General features: G+C 35.1%; 1 protein-coding gene across 12 annotated transcripts in view; it reads left to right on the forward strand.

Annotated features, from left to right (window-relative positions):
* The window catches only part of ERC2 (ELKS/RAB6-interacting/CAST family member 2), a 532,940-nt gene that overhangs the window by 80,171 nt on the left and 435,248 nt on the right, over positions 1–17,521 (forward strand). For 8 of the 12 annotated variants that reach the window (XR_003399297.1, XR_003399299.1, XR_003399301.1 and 5 more), the window contains exons 3-4: positions 1,866–1,889; positions 2,519–2,935. Coding sequence is in view for 1 of the 12 variants with exons in the window: in XM_026857422.1 (XP_026713223.1) it covers positions 1,866–1,889; positions 2,519–2,935 (441 nt within the window). In the remaining 11 variants the exon portion in view is untranslated. The remainder of the gene's footprint in view (positions 1–1,865; positions 1,890–2,518; positions 2,936–17,521) is intronic. The other 4 variants (XR_003399300.1, XR_003399303.1, XR_003399306.1 and 1 more) reach the window with 1 other exon arrangement.

Below are 17,521 nucleotides of genomic sequence, written 5' to 3' on the forward strand. Positions count from 1 at the left end.
TCATTGCCTTTTCCTGTCTTCATTCACAGAATCACAGAATTGTCTATGTTGGAAAAGACCTTGAAGATCATCCAGTTCAACCATTAACCTAACACTGACACTTCCCAACTACACCAGATCCCTCAGCGCAATGTCGACCCTACTCTTAAACCCCTCCAGGGATGGGGACTCCATCACCTCCCTGGGCAGCCCATTCCAACGCCCAACAGCCCCTTCTGGAAAGAAATACTTCCTAATATCCAGTCTAAACCTTCCCTAGGGCAACTTGAGGCCATCATCTCCTGTCCTATTGCTTATTACTAGGCTAAAGAGACTCATCCCCAGCTCTCTGCACCCTCCTTTCAGGTAGCTGTAGAGGGTGATGAGGCTCCCCTCAGCCTCCTCTTCTCCAGACTAAACCCCCCCAGTTCCCTCAGCCGTTCCTCATATGACCTGTGCTCCAGACCCTGCCCCAGCTTTGCTGCCCTTCTCTGGACACGCTTGAGTCATTCAATGTCCTTTTTGTAGTGAGGGGCCCAAAACTGAACACAGTAATTGTTCAGTTAATTCAGTTAATAAAGTTAGCAATCTGTTAATTCACTCATTCATGATAATAATTGAATATAATTTCTATACTATTTGAAAATTTGATTTGGATTCATACATTGAATTTGTGTGCTAAAACTGTCAGTCTTGGGATCGTAAACAGTATATTAGTAGATTTAAAGTGGGAAAATTGCTACATCTAGAGGAGTTTTAAATTATTGAGAGCTTTTAAGTTTATATAAATAGTTAAAAAGATGATGAAATTAAGAAAAGACAGCTGCCATTAAATAAAGGCAGGGATTGTAATGATTAGCCTACATTTGTATGCTCTTAATTGAGTGTGTGCCTAATAAGATGTAAATATTAAGAGAAATAACAACTGGTCAGTTATTAAAACTGTGCTATTTAACAATAGAACAGGTTTAAATTGTCTAACTGTGCAGAATTCTACCATTGACAATACTTTTTTCCATCTGAAATAACTGATAAAAGATGTGATTTCAAAGGTTATTTTCTTAAGGTTTTTGCATTTTTCTTGTAGTTTAAATTACTGTTAGAAACTGAAGCTTCAGATGTAATTATGCTAAATATAAAGGCAGTATCAAATGAAATGATGTTTTGTTGTTTGGATTTTTTTTTTTTTTTAGAATGTGAAGTTGCAGAATATCCTTTAATTCAAAAAATTCCAGGGCCATGCATTTAAATCCCTGAATTCCTGCAATTAAATGTCTTCTGGTACAGACCATGTGACTATCCAGAAATTCATATTTCTATAAAATCATTATGTTGTGTAGGCAGTGAATAGAGGGAAAAAATAAGAAGAAAGACAAATCATCAGATAACAATATAATCTGGAATGAACATAATAAACCACAGTAATTTAGGATAATTATCTGTGTTCCAACCTTATCATGGACAAAATCCTTTTTGATTTTGATTCATGTTGAGTAAGGAATATAAGATTTACCTCTTGAACAAAGAAAGACTCCTGTACTCAGATGTAGTACAAATATTTTAGGACAAGTTCTATTTTAAGGGTTTTTTTTCAAAACACAGTAAATGAACAGTAAGATAAAATAGGAATGTTGTTATACACTGTGGAATTGATTATTTCTAATATGTTTTTCTTTGTCACATCTGTTGAGTAGTCTGTCTATAGGTTTATATATTTGAGTACTGTGGAGTTGTTGGTGCCTTTTTGTATAACTTGATAATTTTTTTTTTTTCTGTTGAAGGTACTTTTTGTTGAATTCAGTTCTTTCTGTTGAATCTCCTTTGCTTGCATCTGACCTTTATTTATGTTGATTTTGCTTCATTTTTTCATTTACCATGCTGTTCAGTTTTTGGATGCCAGGAGAACAAAGGTTTGTCCACTATTTGCGGTCAATTTATTTTTCAAAATTCAGTATTGTTTATTGTGTTTTTTTGTTTGCTTGTTAGAGATACAGTAATCCTGTTTACTAAACATGTTCATAGCATTAGTTGTTGAAAGAAAAAACCAAAACCAACCAGCCCCAACTCAGCCCGTCCCCAAAGCCCCCTTCAATCATAGTGAGTGCTTTGGTTAACTTTATAAACAACAGTACCTTTGAGCTCCATGAAGGGCAGAATTACTTTCAGTCTATGAAGTGATTTAGAAAACATGGAATACTGAGTCTTTCAGCTTTGTAGGTACATCTTGACTGTACTAATGGATGTGTCACTGCCTAGTGTTTGGGTTTGTTGGTTTACCTTTCTTTGCTATTTATTTTATCTTTAGCTGACATTTTGTGTGTGTGTGTGTTGTTGTCTTTTTTTTTTTTTTTTTCCGGAAGCACTTGAAAGATATCATTACAAATATTGTCACATGCATTTGCTATTTTATAAGGTCATTTGATATACTTTCATCTTTGATTCTAATGAATTATTGTAACAATATACAAAAAAAGTTTAATCAAAGACTAATCCTTCATTCAGAGCTGAAATAGATTTTTTCCTTTATTTTTTATCACAGCACCTGCAAATGACAATCCAGGCACTTCAAGATGAGCTTAGAACCCAGAGAGACCTTAACCACCTTCTCCAGCAAGAAAGTGGAAACAGAGGGGCTGAGCATTTTACCATTGAGCTCACAGAGGAGAATTTTCGAAGACTTCAAGCAGAACATGATAGACAAGCTAAAGAGCTCTTCCTGTTGAGAAAAACACTAGAAGAAATGGAGCTTAGGATTGAAACACAAAAGCAAACACTAAATGCCAGAGATGAATCAATAAAAAAGCTTCTGGAAATGTTGCAAAGTAAAGGTTTGCCATCTAAAGGAATGGAAGATGACAATGAGAGAACTCGAAGGATGGCAGAGGCTGAATCTCAGGTTAATCATTTAGAAGTGATTTTAGATCAGAAGGAGAAGGAGAACATGCATCTTAGAGAGGTAATGAAAAATTTATTTGTTTAAAAGACATTGTCAAATTACTTGCTGCAGTTATATAAGTATACTTTAGAGTGTCTTTTTCTTTCATTTTTTCATACAAAAGATTTGTTTTACATCTGTAATAAATACACAACAGGACTACATGACATTTGAAGGCAAGCATAAGAAATTATGGAAGAAAAGTAATTTGGGATTTATTGTCTCTGACGTTGCTTTGTGTAGTTTCTGTATTCTTTGTATTTTGACAGATTAGAGTTTGGAAAATGAAGACTAGAACTACTGAAGAGCAAAGTAACACCTTCTGACACTAAATTAAATAGTCATGAGTGCCTGCTGCTTTTGTGTTTGATTTTTATATCCCTTGTGTTGGAAATGAATGTTGTAAAATGTTTTGCCTTCCACATAAACAAATGCTTCTGCCTATGTGCATTTGTAATGTATTTTCATGTCTAGTACCCCAACTTTTCAGGTAAATATAATGTTACCACATTAAAACACTGGGGTGATGGCTGCACTATACTTTGTGAGTTCCTTAATTGGATCCCAAGCCCACCCGCACCAGCTGCCCACATCACTTGTGAATGTGTTTTTGGGACTGGATTTGGAATTACTGAATTAGTACAAGTTAAAGAGAATCTGCCTGATGTCAAGCCCATCTGCCCCTCTACATCCCAGCAGCCACATCAGCATCATCATGTAACTAGTGCCAAGGCAAATAAGACCGTGAGTCTTCCTCAAAAAGACCCTGTTGCTTCCTGCTAAGAAGGGTGAAAACTGCAGGGACATTGTGTATGAGCTACCTACAGTAAGGGAAATCAGGATAAACAGGTCTGTTTCCTTAGAAACTCAGCAACAGTGTAGTCTGTTTGAATGTCCAGTCTAGTAAAAACACCAATTTGCCTGACAGATCAAAGCATGAATAAAAGTAGTACAAGAGCATAAAACTATTACTGATTCCTGTATATCACTAAGTGTATGAATGCTAGAGATTACGAACAGCTATTTACATCTACAGTATGTTGTTAAAATACTTTCTTTGCTGTGGGCAAATCCGTAGCTGTGCTTTTTTTTTATTTTTCTTCTCTAACCTAGACTACCTATCGAGGACTCAGTGGTATCTGGGGCCCATTTGAAGTTTGGAAACTGGGAGATTTGCAAGGCATAATGATACATTTCAGTAAAGTTTTCTTGTGAAAGTGTAGATCCTGAATATTTTCACAGGCAGAATTTTAATTTATAAGCGATGCCACCAGTTAATGAAGTCTGAAAGTCAATGGATCCTGAAAGTAGTTGCATAAAGAATTAATGATAGTGAGTTTGTGATGAGGAAGGATTGTGGGAGAAGTTTTCTGTAAACTAGCAGGCAAGTTTCTGGATTTAGATTTGCTATTTTGAGTAGTACATATGGTCTGTTTCAAGGATGGATGATTTCCTAGTTATTATTTGTTTTGTTATGTGATTGTTTATGTGTCACCTGTGGCACCAGTATCACTTAAGTTTGTGAATCCTCATTTGGGTATGTATTGGACATGAATAAATTTACAGTGGAAATTTGAAGAAAGTTTCCAATTAGCATAGTTGTCTAGATCACTGAAAGAAACAGAACTAATTAAAGCTTGAAAAATAGATAAAGTGTAAGCTTTCAAGTAAGATTCTTGGGTATCCAATTTATTGATTAGTCCAAGGAATGGTGAAAGGAGATTGTATTACTACTTACAGACCATGCATGTTTCTCCTGTATTCATACTGAATTAGTTTTATGTTTCAGAGGTCCCCCTGGGTTACCCTCAGGGGCCATGAAAAAATTGTTTCTCCTTCAATTTATATGAGGATATAGAGGTTGTCTTTCCTCTGGAGTACTGCAAATACTGAATGGGGTTTACTGGAGGTTCTGCTTACGACATTCTGATACGCTTTGGTAACTGGTTGAAGTTCAAAAATATACTAGGTTTGCTGTCTGGAATCTGTCCCTATGAGATTGGCAGGAACTATCTAGTGATATGGAAGTTTTTGCTAACAATTTCCTTGCTATTATAAGAATTCAAGGCTTTGGGTGAAGTCTGTCTCTTCAGCTCTCTTCCTGTTGCGCATGGTATTTATTGGTTTTGATTATTTTATTTTTTCTGCGTATTTGAAGTTTGCAGTAGGGAGCTTGGAAGTATGATTTGTAGGGTGTATGAACTTTTTAGAAACTAAATGTTTAGTAGATGCCTGCTTATTTTTACAGGAATCTGGATTTGATTGTTCAAGTGGGCTCTTGGAAAATGTTCTGAGGTTCAAATTTTGTCTTTTGCTGTCTTGTTATGGGAAGTTGTCTGCATGCTTTGAGGGAACATCAGATGTTCTCTGTAGTTTTATCTTATTTGTTTAAGTCCAAATGGATCAACTGTTGATCTTCATGTGAAGCTTGGTAAGTCCTTGTTCTGCAGTGCTCATTTGAATTGCTGTCACTGCATGTAGTCTTCATCCTGCACAATACATTTTTTCAACATGATAAAACGGGAATTACTGAATCTTCTGCAGTAGTCTTCTCAGTGGATTGATATTTTTACTTTTTTTTTTTTTTTTTAAAATTTCATCCTAACTGTGTAAATGACCTTGCAGATTTACAGGATTGTTTTTTCCCCCCTGAGAATGCTTTAAAAGTGAAGTGAAACTTGGATACATTTTAAATTAATTCCATTCATGAATTATTTAGTAGTCACTCAAATAGTTTTAATCTTTCTATAGCTTTAACAAAATATTTGTCATTTTAGAACTTCATCTAAAATATTCTGCTTTTTGTATTTTTACAGGTTGGAGTATAGAGCTCATGTGTTGAGTATATTTCTGAGAAACTGGTGTATTGTCACATGTAACATACTGTTTTATCAAATCTTGAACACTTGTTTCTGTTTTTAAACTAGTTTTACTATTTGACTTTCTGCCACTGCACAAGAAATAAGGAAGGTAAACTTCTTTGTAGCAGCAAATTAAGTTAATCAATGAACAGAATTTTTAAGTGTGTCGATTTACCCGTACAATGATAGTTTGTGCTGTAGTCTCCAGTGGAGAGTGCTGTCTTTGGAAAAAAAACCCTGAACATGGTGGAAATGAGGTTGAATGTGGAAGAAATAACGGAAGACTACTCATTTTCTATAGCCTCAGCACTACATTAAAAAGCATAAATGAATTGACTTCTCATAAGCTATGCTGTTGGTATTTAGTTTAAAAATACTTCCAATCTGAAGTTTTTAAGTTCTTGAAATCTAATTGTGTACCATCCTGTTACCTTTTAAATTCTAGCTGGAGAAAGACCAAGTCAAATATGTATTTTGTTGGGCTTTTGAACATGTTTTCTCCTGATGTAACCATATCTTTCTTCCTTATGCTGTTCATTTCTTAGCTCTTTACAATAGTGCCAAAGCTGGAATCTGTCTTCTCTCTTGTTCATTCACAGTCTTTTAGATCTCTCAACATGGTGGAATAGAAAGCTAATGGATGAGAAGCAGAAGAAATTGAGTTTGTTGTTAATAATCACTGGTATGGGTGGAATTTTGACCAAACTAGAGAATTAAACTAACATGCTGTGAGAGAAACTGAAGCAACTGGTCGTGAAACATTGGTAATGAAGGACACCCTCTTCTACACTTGTGTCTCCAATGGCTGTCAGTTCTATCTCCTTGACCTGCACCCCCCTGAGCACTGATCATACTAGGAACTGAATAGTAAGGGATACGCTCTTTGTTATTCCAGAGCTGCTTTTGTCTACCTAGTAATTTTTTCAATTTTTTACTAGGTAGAGGGAAATAACTTTTCTTGTTGTCCTTCAGTCTCTACCACTTTGTCAATTACGAAATGTTTCTCGTATTCATTTTCTGCTCATTTCACATAGCATGCACATTACCAGAAACTAATATCCTGCTGTTTGGATTCAAAATAATTTGCTGAATATTCAAGAATCATGTAAAAATTTCTCTTTCTTAAGCCACTGATTATTTCTTTTTTTCCTGTGAATACTCATAGCAGAATTTCATAATATAGCTGCCTTCAAAGATCTGGAATTTCTCGAGGCCTTAGATTATATTTCTTAGAGAAGGTACAGGGAAGAGACATACAAATAACTAGTGTATCAGAGGCATGGGAATAACTCTGGAAAATAAAACAATTAATTTTTTTCCTTTGTTTTAATATTCTTAGCAGATTTGGAATGACTTTGGCATGTTAACTACCTGGCCCTCAAAGATTGTACCTTTCTGCAGTGTGCAGTCTACTGCATCTTTAAACTTTGTTTCACAGAGGGAAACTTGTGGTGATAGGTTTGCTCAAGTTCTGTGTTTGAAGGTTTTAGGAATGACAAATTTGAGGTTTATTACACAGGAGGAGAATAACACCTCAGCTGAAGTTGGAATCTTGCTCTTTTACAGGAATAGCAAAGAATGTCGGTGTTAGTTAAGGTTCATTAAAATATTGGGAAATAAGCTATGCAAAAAATGGGATTAGATTTCTTTCCATGTATTAAGGAATTTAGAAGGACAGCTAGATTCCCAGCTTTCAATAGTTATGACAAAAGTGTCCTTAGTTGCTGGTTCACAAAGCAAGAAAGAACAAATAAAATGGTGATTGAATAGCAAAATGTGTGAGCATGTGTTTCTGCTTCGGTTTTGGAGACGCAGCCTACTGAGGAGAGAATGTTGAGCTCTTTTCCATGGTTTCTGGGAACTTCTGCCCAGTTTGCACTCAGTTTTCCATCACCGAGTTTGACTGAGTCCCGTGTCTGTAACTACACTCAATCTACCTTTGACAAAAATTAAGAAAAATATTTTATTGCTATTTTCTAAGGCAAACTGATATAGCATTTGCTTTGATAGAGAAATAACATATCCTGTATGGAACAAAGTGGTCATTGCAAATACACACATGTAAGAAAAAGGACATTCTTGGGCTGGGTAGTTTCCCTGTTAGTATGTTAATGGTTGAAAATCTGTCCTGAAGCCACAATGTCATACTATGGCATTCCTCATGTTCAGAATTAAATATCATGAAGATCACTGAATATACATTCGTGTCAGAAAACACAAGATGCCTGCCTTAAATTGGTTATCACATGTCTCTTCTAGAATTTTAAATAAACTTTTGTTTCTCTATAACTTTGGGAGAACTGTAGGGAATATGGGGATTTTATCATGTGGAAATCTGGCACAGATGTTTGGTATTACTTTTTTTAAACATAGTGACCACACATTATTTACCCTAAGTACCATTAAGTATTTTTTTATTATTGCTATTAAAAACTTGCCTTAGGCAAAGTCCCACTAAATCTCTAGTAAAGTCAAATGTTAAAATTCCAGCAAGTATTTTATTATATATACATACACGTATATTACACATGCCCTCTTTCTATAACATACAATTCCACTAAAACAGAATCTGAGATCATATAGGATTTTATATATATGGTTTAACTCTTATCTTGCATGTATTCTTAAAATAATGTTGTTGCATATGGTTTAAAGCTACAGCTTTTTTATATTTAGTAAAAAGAAGAAGAACACAGCTTCTTTATTATAATTTAAAGTGTACTTCTAAACTTTCAAGGTTTTTTTTTTAAAACTTGCTCTATCTTTGAACTCAGCTTGTTCAAATAATGAAGGCTGCTGATAGGATTTGAACTGCCATCATGAATTAGTTATTGCATGTTTTTAAAGTTATTAATGGAGCAAAGTTCCTTCTTCCACTGTGAATAGAACAGATGCCTTGCAGACTTTTGGTGTTTACTGTAAATGTCTTACACTGGAGCCAGTAGTAATTTACTAAGGAAATGCTTTATCGACACCAAACGTTTCTTCCCTGAAGTTAGTTATGTAGATTAACAATCATTTTAGACTGAACCTCTTTATTAGGCTCATTAGTGCCTCCTTCTTTATTTGTCCTGGCTCAGCACAGAATATTAATCTTATCAGTTGCTGTAAAGACAATTACTTTCTATCAAAATATCAATAGTAATATGTGTTTTTAAGGTTACCCCTTAAGTATACAGAAGGACTTTGCAATGTTGGCAGTCGCTCCAGACATGAAAAAAGTAGACAGAACATGATTATGCTCTAGAGAATAGTTATTAATTCTAGCATAGCCCATTCAGATTTTGTTATGCCTCATCATATTCTTACCAGGGTCCTTGGTTGCACTAGTTTTCAAAAGTCCATGAGGAGGATTAGAAAGCTTTTTTTCATTTAGAAGTCAGTTTCTTTAAAGATGGGATTGCTCTCCATGACAACATTGCAGTAGTTTAGAATATGAGAAAACTGTCAAACTGACATGTCTCAGAGTAGCAACTAAATAAAGTATTTCAGGAAGAGTGAGAAAAATCAGGGATTCATGAATAAGCTGGCTTTTCTATACCTTTGTACCTGTGGAGGTGATAAGCGTTGGTCCTGCCAGCACTCCTGGGAAGTGCATCCTTTAGAAGGTAATCTGGGGACTCTCTTGAATTGCTCCAAAACTAGTGTTGTCCCCAGATGTGGAAATACTGTCTTTGCAGGGTTTTTTGATCCGTTCACACATTTGCAACTTTCAGGCTATATGTAAACATTTCAAACACTAGCCAATAATGAAGCAGAGGAAAATTATCAATTTTTGGTTTCTATGATACGTTTTGTTTCCTTTCGTCTCGTATTATTTTCTTTTTTAAAGTCTCTGTTCTGTAAACATGTGGCTTCTTATATCTATGGCAATAACTTAATTACTCTATTCCATAACATAATAAATTTTCTCTAGCTTCATCTTCTTGTCCTTGTTTATATGAATGACAGTAGCTTACGTATATGACTAATGGCTCTGACATGCTGATGCATTTTTACAGAAAGAGTCAGAGCTGAACTTGCAGGGAAGAGAAGAGTTGGTTACCCTTGAATTCCTATGTATACTTTTCTGCTTTAGACTCTCTTCCAAGTGCAAGAAGATGTACCCAGAGAGCAGTTCAAGCTATGGAATAGATTGCTCATAGTTGTTGAGAAACTTTAATTGGACTAAGAAGATAGAAGATAGAAGATACAGATCATAAATCCCACAGAATTTATGCTTAGCACAGTTTATTATGCTTAGAAGTGCATTTGAAAGTAATTTGGTCATACTATGTACTATCTTCAACATTAATTTTAGGATTATTTTCATTTAGGAGTTCTGTTCCCATTAGATAATACATAGCTAAGACTTAGAACAGTCATTAAAAAAATAAAAAAAAACTTGTCAGAGGGAATGTGGAAATTTGCTGCTCCTACTGAAATAGAACTAGACTGAGAGTGATGCATCTCCTTAGTCACTCTGCACAGTGTAAACACCTAGACAGTGCTATCTGAGAGAAGCCATGTTTCCTAGTTGCTTGATTCATTCAGGGAGAAGTAATATTTCTACCACCTTTGAGTCTAAAAAAAAAAAAAAAAAAAAAAAAAGGTAAAATCAGTACTGCTATGTTGTTCATATAAAATACAAGGAAAATAAATAAAAAGGGAGGAAAGAAACATCACTGAAGATTAAAAACCAAATACAGATATCAAAGCAAAGCACCAGATTATTTAAGATGTAGTTTTATATATAGCTCATCAGAGATAATTATTACCTCTTGCATCTCACTGGGATCAGTCAACTCAAAATTAAGGAAATCCTTCACAGAAGAGCATGAAAGTGTCTTCCAGAATTTCAGCACTCTAACAAAAATATTGATCTGATCTGTGTTGCCGATAACATTTGACTGCCTCACAGATTAACAAATTACCTCTCGTTGTCTGTCTTAGTGTAATACTCCTATAGATGAGGAAAAGGAAGTAAAAGGTAAGTCAGCAAACTGGCCAGGTCTTCTCAGAAAACCAGTAATAAAGCAGGGTGAAGGATCTGACCACTGTTACGCATTTCAGTACACCATGCAAATGGAACTGCAGTAGTTGAAAAAGGAGTGTCTTCGTTCAAAGATTGAATTTAAAATAGAAGAATATATTTTAACATGCTAATGTATTAAACAGGTTTTGTTTAAAACATGAGCTACTAGAAAATTCTGGAAGCAATTACGGTCAAATGAATTTAAGGAGGAGACAGCTGGAAATGAAAATGCTTAGCAAATAGGTAGTGCTCGTACCTGTGTGAAGAATAGACCCCGGATAAAGAGGGTTCCCAGTTGTTAATTCAAGAATAGCTGTTTATGGTGGAAGAGTTGCCATTAGATGTAAGATTTCTGGTATAAGCACTGCTCCTCACAGGCACCCTTTTCAAGCCAGCCAAACCTGGAGAGTTTATCAGGTTACCAGTTCTGCTTCTTTGTGTATTTTGAAAATTCAGGGGGATTGATTCAATTCCAGGTGTGGGCAAGAGTGTACATCCTTAACATTTGATAACTTTCTGTTGCATGACAAGCTATCTCTTGAGGGAAAGATCTAATACTCTGAAATGCCATTGCTTTCTATTTTCCTTCTGTTATTTACTGTATCTGGTAGTCTTGTAAGATCATGCTGGCCTGTTTTCTAGTAAAAGAAGTGTAGACCTGATTATGTAGTATTAATTCAGGCTCTAGGCTATTCTTAATATATTTTTAAAAAAAAAGTTTTTTCAGATTGAGGTCAAAGAATTAAGGCTTCAGTCAAGTGGGTTCTTTCTCATGTGCTGAATTATTGTTCATACTTCTCAAATCACATTCCTCTGATCTTCTGCTTACACTGCACACGTGTGAATAATGTGTTCCACTTTTGCTGACTCCTTACCTGCATTTCAAATTGCGGTACAACTGTCTGAATCTACTGGGATTTTTTTTCAGCTTCCTTTGGGGCAGTAGCTGTTGGATGATGTTTAAATCAGGACACAAGATATCATTAATGACATGGTTTCTTATGGCAGATGCTGTCTTCCTATTTACCAACATTACAGAGAATTTAAAACCATGCTACTAAGCAAGCATCAGAGTAACAGTTACGTTGGGTACATTTACTGGGTGGCTTAAGGAATTGGAAATGGACTTAGAACGTGGACCTCAGACCTGAACCACCTTTTTTATTCCAGATCTGTTGTCTTATAACACCCCAGTAGAAAAACTGGTCTGAAAAATTATTCTATCATCCATTTTAAATGAAAGCTGCTGTTTTATCTTTTTATAACAGTGCTCTCCCACTATATGAGTATTTCCAGAAGAATACTGGAAGAAGAGACTGAGAATCTGAGTAATTTCAGCTGTTGTTAAAGTTCCTGTAAACTGGCATCTCTCTTACCACCTCCTGCATCATCTCACAAGAAAACTTAGAACTCCAGAAGGACATGAAAGCTTTGTAAAATAATATGTTGAAGAACACTCACTGTTCTTAATACTTTATACATACATAGCTCCAAGAGCAGAGTAAGATTAGTGAACCCCATTTTGTAATTTTCAGGACTAGACTTCTAAATTCTAAACCAAAACTGCTATTTCCAGTGCACCACACGTTTTAGCTAAGTTGAGACTTCTTTGTCTTAGGAATCATGCAGCCTTTCACCTGGACTAAAAATGAAGGTGTTGTAGTCATAGGAGCTTGACTTACAGAAAAATGCAGCAGGCTAGCCTCCTGCCAGAGACTGTGTCCGTGTGCATGTACACATTTTTTTCCTTTGCATGGATGTAAAGCACCAAAAGAAGAAAATCTGTTTTGTCATACCTTAAAAAAACCCCAACACCTTCCCCCTGTCCTGGTCACCTAAAAAGGAATTAAGCTTTTAATTTACTAAACTTTTTACTTCTACAAATCTTGAACTCTGTGTAGCAACGTGAGTATGTGCATGGCTTGTCTCAGTAATAAAAGTAAAAGTGTATTATAGGCAGTAGAATATGGCTGATAATGCAAACTCTTCCTAAAGGTTCCCATGAAACTCAATTTGGTGAAGAAAAAGTGTAATGTTAGATTAAACTATTTAATGAAACAAGATTTCTGATTTAGTGAACAGATGATTTCTTGTTGGAGCAGTCTGACCCTTTTCTTTAGGAAGAACATGTAGTCTTTGATCTAGTGGATCTGGAATTTAGCTGGTCACTAATTATCTGATCATATCCTAATTTTATAGATGTATTCATTGGTGTGTGAGATAATCTTGATTATAGGTCAGTTTTTTTCTTTTGACACCTTGAGCCTGATAGTCCAACATGATTGTAGAGTTCTCGATATATTTATTTGCAAATACAAAATTTGATAATTAGTATAAATATGTCCTATTTCACTATAAAGATTTGGTTAAACCTCGATAAATAATCCCAATGTGCTCTGAAAGACATATCCACCAAAATTATGGATATGTTTGAAATTTCTGAGGACCAAATTCTGTCTGTGTTTTTTTTGTGAGTCAGATGGGGTCAATGAGATTGTATGATTCAAAGTGAATATGATTAGATTTGAAAGAATAAATGAATCCGGACTTGGTTACTGCTTGGTAACTGCTTGGCTACGCTGGTTGGAAGGTAGTAGTTCACCATAGCTTTTCTTTAGATGGAGCTCACTTCTTTTGCTTGCTTGGTTTGTCTCCATTTATCAACACATATGTCATCATACTCATATGTAGAAGTATTTCTGTTGCTCTTCTGATTATTTCCTTCTCCCTGAAACATAAAGCTTTACAAAACAAACAAAACCACCCAGACTTTTTAGAACCATTTATGTATAATGAATATATTTAGAATAGTTCCTGGTTCTGTGTGTTCTTGTGACTGTCATTTCCAAGATTAAGTATTAATATAGACAGTTATATGAACTGAGGGGACTATTTGCTGTTGCACGTATCTGTAGGGTTTGGGCCCTTGCCTGTTCCTTCCACTTTCATACAAAAGAGTTGAGCGATGTTCCTGCTGGTCTTTTAATAACACTTCATAGTTCTTGCTGAAGGAAGTGAAGTGATAAATAGAAACAATATGTGATCCAGGGAAGTGTGAATCAGACATGTTTTCCTAATTACTGAAAGAGGAGTGCAATACTCTATTATAGACTGTAATGAATTATCAATTTTTGGGGGCATGTAGATTGACAAAACTGTAGGGTTTCCTGCTCTATAGTCTCAGGATGTTTAAGGGGCATATTTAGTATGTTCTTTATTGCTCTGCTTTTTACACAATTTACTTGAATTATATTATTTTTAAACACGCAGTTTGTACTCTCTCTTAGACACTTATAATACTGTGAGATTTTGTACACAGTCCAAGTTTCACTGATACAATTCAGAAGAAAAATAATCTAATAATTGACATAGAGAAAAATGCTTAGTCAACTTCCTGTTAAACTTGGTAATTGCAAACAGGTTGTCCTTAGCAGTGTATCACTGAGTTCTGGCTACTGTATGCCTCCATTAACTTACACTGTTATCGCTCTGCTGTGCTGGTGATCTGATTCCTAATTCATTTCAAACAAGCATTTCTTGTGAAAGTGTTCCAGTCAGGCTTAGTAAAGAGACATCTTACCAATGGGAATGTGCTTCACACACTATTCTCCTTACAATCTGCCTTTGCAGAATGCATTATTTTAATCTGTTAATAGACAATTAACAGCTATATTTATATTTCTTTAGTCACACTGCTTTAATTGGCTTTGACTCTTAACATCTTTTATTTCCCTGAATATAAATTTATGTACCAAAATATGTGGATGTTAAGTTTTGCATTTATAATAATGAATATAAGATAAATGAGGTGTTTTTCTTTTCTTTGGTTCATTATTTGACTCAAAATAAAATTAAAAAAAAGTTGGGAAAAAAGTATTCTTTTAACGTGGGATCTTTAGAAGGAGAACTTAAGTAATTTCTTAGTTCATTATATCCTTTCAGCAAGTTCCTGCAAAGAGGTAATGAATTTTCTCCTTTTTATTATCAGCTGAATTTTTACATGATTTATTAATTGAAGCAGTGGTCTTCAGATGCTGAGCAAGAAATAGTGTATTGTTTACTAGATATCTGACAGTATTGGGAAAAAAAGGTATTACTAACGTGCCCTTATTTGCCACATAACTTTTTCTGCCTATTGATAACGTTCAGATCATATTTTAAGACTAAATCTTAACTGAGTTCAGATTTCTCTTCTTCAAGTGAAAATGGTTAATTGTAAATGTATATAACGCATAAAATTTAGTTTGTTCTGTGGGATTGCTTCTGCCAAGAAGCAATTGTTTGGTAATGAAGTAATGCTTTTTCTGTGCTAGTTATATGCAGAATAATTCAAATGATGGTTCAAATGGTCTGGCTGGGGTTGTCTTTAAAGTGTGGTACTTGATGCTTCTTCACCAGTCATTGGAACATATCACACTTACAGGGGAGCTGACGTGCCATACTTCAGAAAGTATGTGCCACGTAGTAGTAGTGCCAACAAAAAAGAGGTGCATTGTTTCTGCCATGCTTCCAAAGCGTGATTCAGTTTTGTAAACCTCCAGATCTGGCTACTGTAGAAGAGATTTTAGTAATTTTTATAGTGTTAAAGGAACAAATAACCAATGGCATCTTATGTTAGCAGAACGTATTAAAATTTCATTTAGAATTTACTATACAGCTATTCTGCTGTATGATTATGCTATTCTTTTGCAGCATTATTCACATTAAAAGAAAGGTTGCATGAAACTTCTTATGTTTTCCTAGAGGAACTGTGCTTTGAAAACTGGAGGCATGGAAAAATTTAGCATATTCTATTTTTATATATCCTTTTCTCAAGGAGTGGAGATTAAAGAAAAAAAAAAAAGCCACACGTTAGTCCAAGAATAGAGCATATTTTTGTCTGATTTGCTTGTGTTTTCAAACTTCTTTCATTTTAAAGTTAGTAATTGGTTTATAATGTGTCATATAACTTGCTAACTAGAGAGTACTTTATGGTTCACTTTTTATGTTAGCTTCTGATTCTTCAATCATACCTTTCTTTCAAGATGCTTGTGTGAACTATTGATCAGAATCTAATTGTATAGTTTGTTTAAAAACAAAGGTGTAAAAAGGATGTCCTGAATAGTTCCAATGTTGGCATTTTGAATATGATGGGAATATGACAGGCCTTACCTCATTAAAACCTCAGTGCAACTGTGCGTATGCTTGTATGCATAGTCCTGGTGAACATTGTATAAAATTGCGTAACATAGGGAATATTGACCAAAGATCTAACTGCTCCTCTCCTTATATCACAAACCAATCCCCACACATGGAGATCTGTAATGAGAGCTGAGAAGAGTTAGTGGTGTACTTAAGGAAATATGCAGCGTTTATAAAACCAGCACCATTCTCAAACACCACTTCTCCATTTAGATACATGTTTGTTTCCTCTGCAATAGTTTGGCTTCTGCAGAAGTGCATTTTCATGGATATACACTGCGAGTTTTATGAAGATACAGACTTCCAGGCATATAAAATTAATTCAACACTGGAGGTCATAGACATTCAAATAGTGTAATTTAAGTGTCACTTAAGAATGACCTATGAGTTGCTGTGGCCTTCAAGGGAGATACTACACTGTAACAAGGGTAGCCTGTTACAGAGGAGAAACTTTATCATTGTACAGTTTCAAATGTATTATCTAATGGGAACAGAACTCCTAAATGAAAATAATCCTAAAATTAATGTTGAAGATAGTACATAGTATGACCAAATTACTTTCAAATGCACTTCTAAGCATAATAAACTGTGCTAAGCATAAATTCTGTGGGATTTATGATCTGTATCTTCTATCTTCTATCTTCTTAGTCCAATTAAAGTTTCTCAACAACTATGAGCAATCTATTCCATAGCTTGAACTGCTCTCTGGGTACATCTTCTTGCACTTGGAAGAGAGTCTAAAGCAGAAAAGTATACATAGGAATTCAAGGGTAACCAACTCTTCTCTTCCCTGCAAGTTCAGCTCTGACTCTTTCTGTAAAAATGCATCAGCATGTCAGAGCCATTAGTCATATACGTAAGCTACTGTCATTCATATAAACAAGGACAAGAAGATGAAGCTAGAGAAAATTTATTATGTTATGGAATAGAGTAATTAAGTTATTGCCATAGATCTAAGAAGCCACATGTTTACAGAACAGAGACTTTAAAAAAGAAAATAATACGAGACGAAAGGAAACAAAACGTATCATAGAAACCAAAAATTGATAATTTTCCTCTGCTTCATTATTGGCTAGTGTTTGAAATGTTTACATATAGCCTGAAAGTTGCAAATGTGTGAACGGATCAAAAAACCCTGCAAAGACAGTATTTCCACATCTGGGGACAACACTAGTTTTGGAGCAATTCAAGAGAGTCCCCAGATTACCTTCTAAAGGATGCACTTCCCAGGAGTGCTGGCAGGACCAACGCTTATCACCTCCACAGGTACAAAGGTATAGAAAAGCCAGCTTATTCATGAATCCCTGATTTTTCTCACTCTTCCTGAAATACTTTATTTAGTTGCTACTCTGAGACATGTCAGTTTGACAGTTTTCTCATATTCTAAACTACTGCAATGTTGTCATGGAGAGCAATCCCATCTTTAAAGAAACTGACTTCTAAATGAAAAAAAGCTTTCTAATCCTCCTCATGGACTTTTGAAAACTAGTGCAACCAAGGACCCTGGTAAGAATATGATGAGGCATAACAAAATCTGAATGGGCTATGCTA

Source organism: Athene cunicularia, assembly GCF_003259725.1.
Source record: "Athene cunicularia isolate RWA chromosome 12 unlocalized genomic scaffold, athCun1 chr12_part1, whole genome shotgun sequence".
Classification (NCBI taxonomy): domain Eukaryota; kingdom Metazoa; phylum Chordata; class Aves; order Strigiformes; family Strigidae; genus Athene; species Athene cunicularia.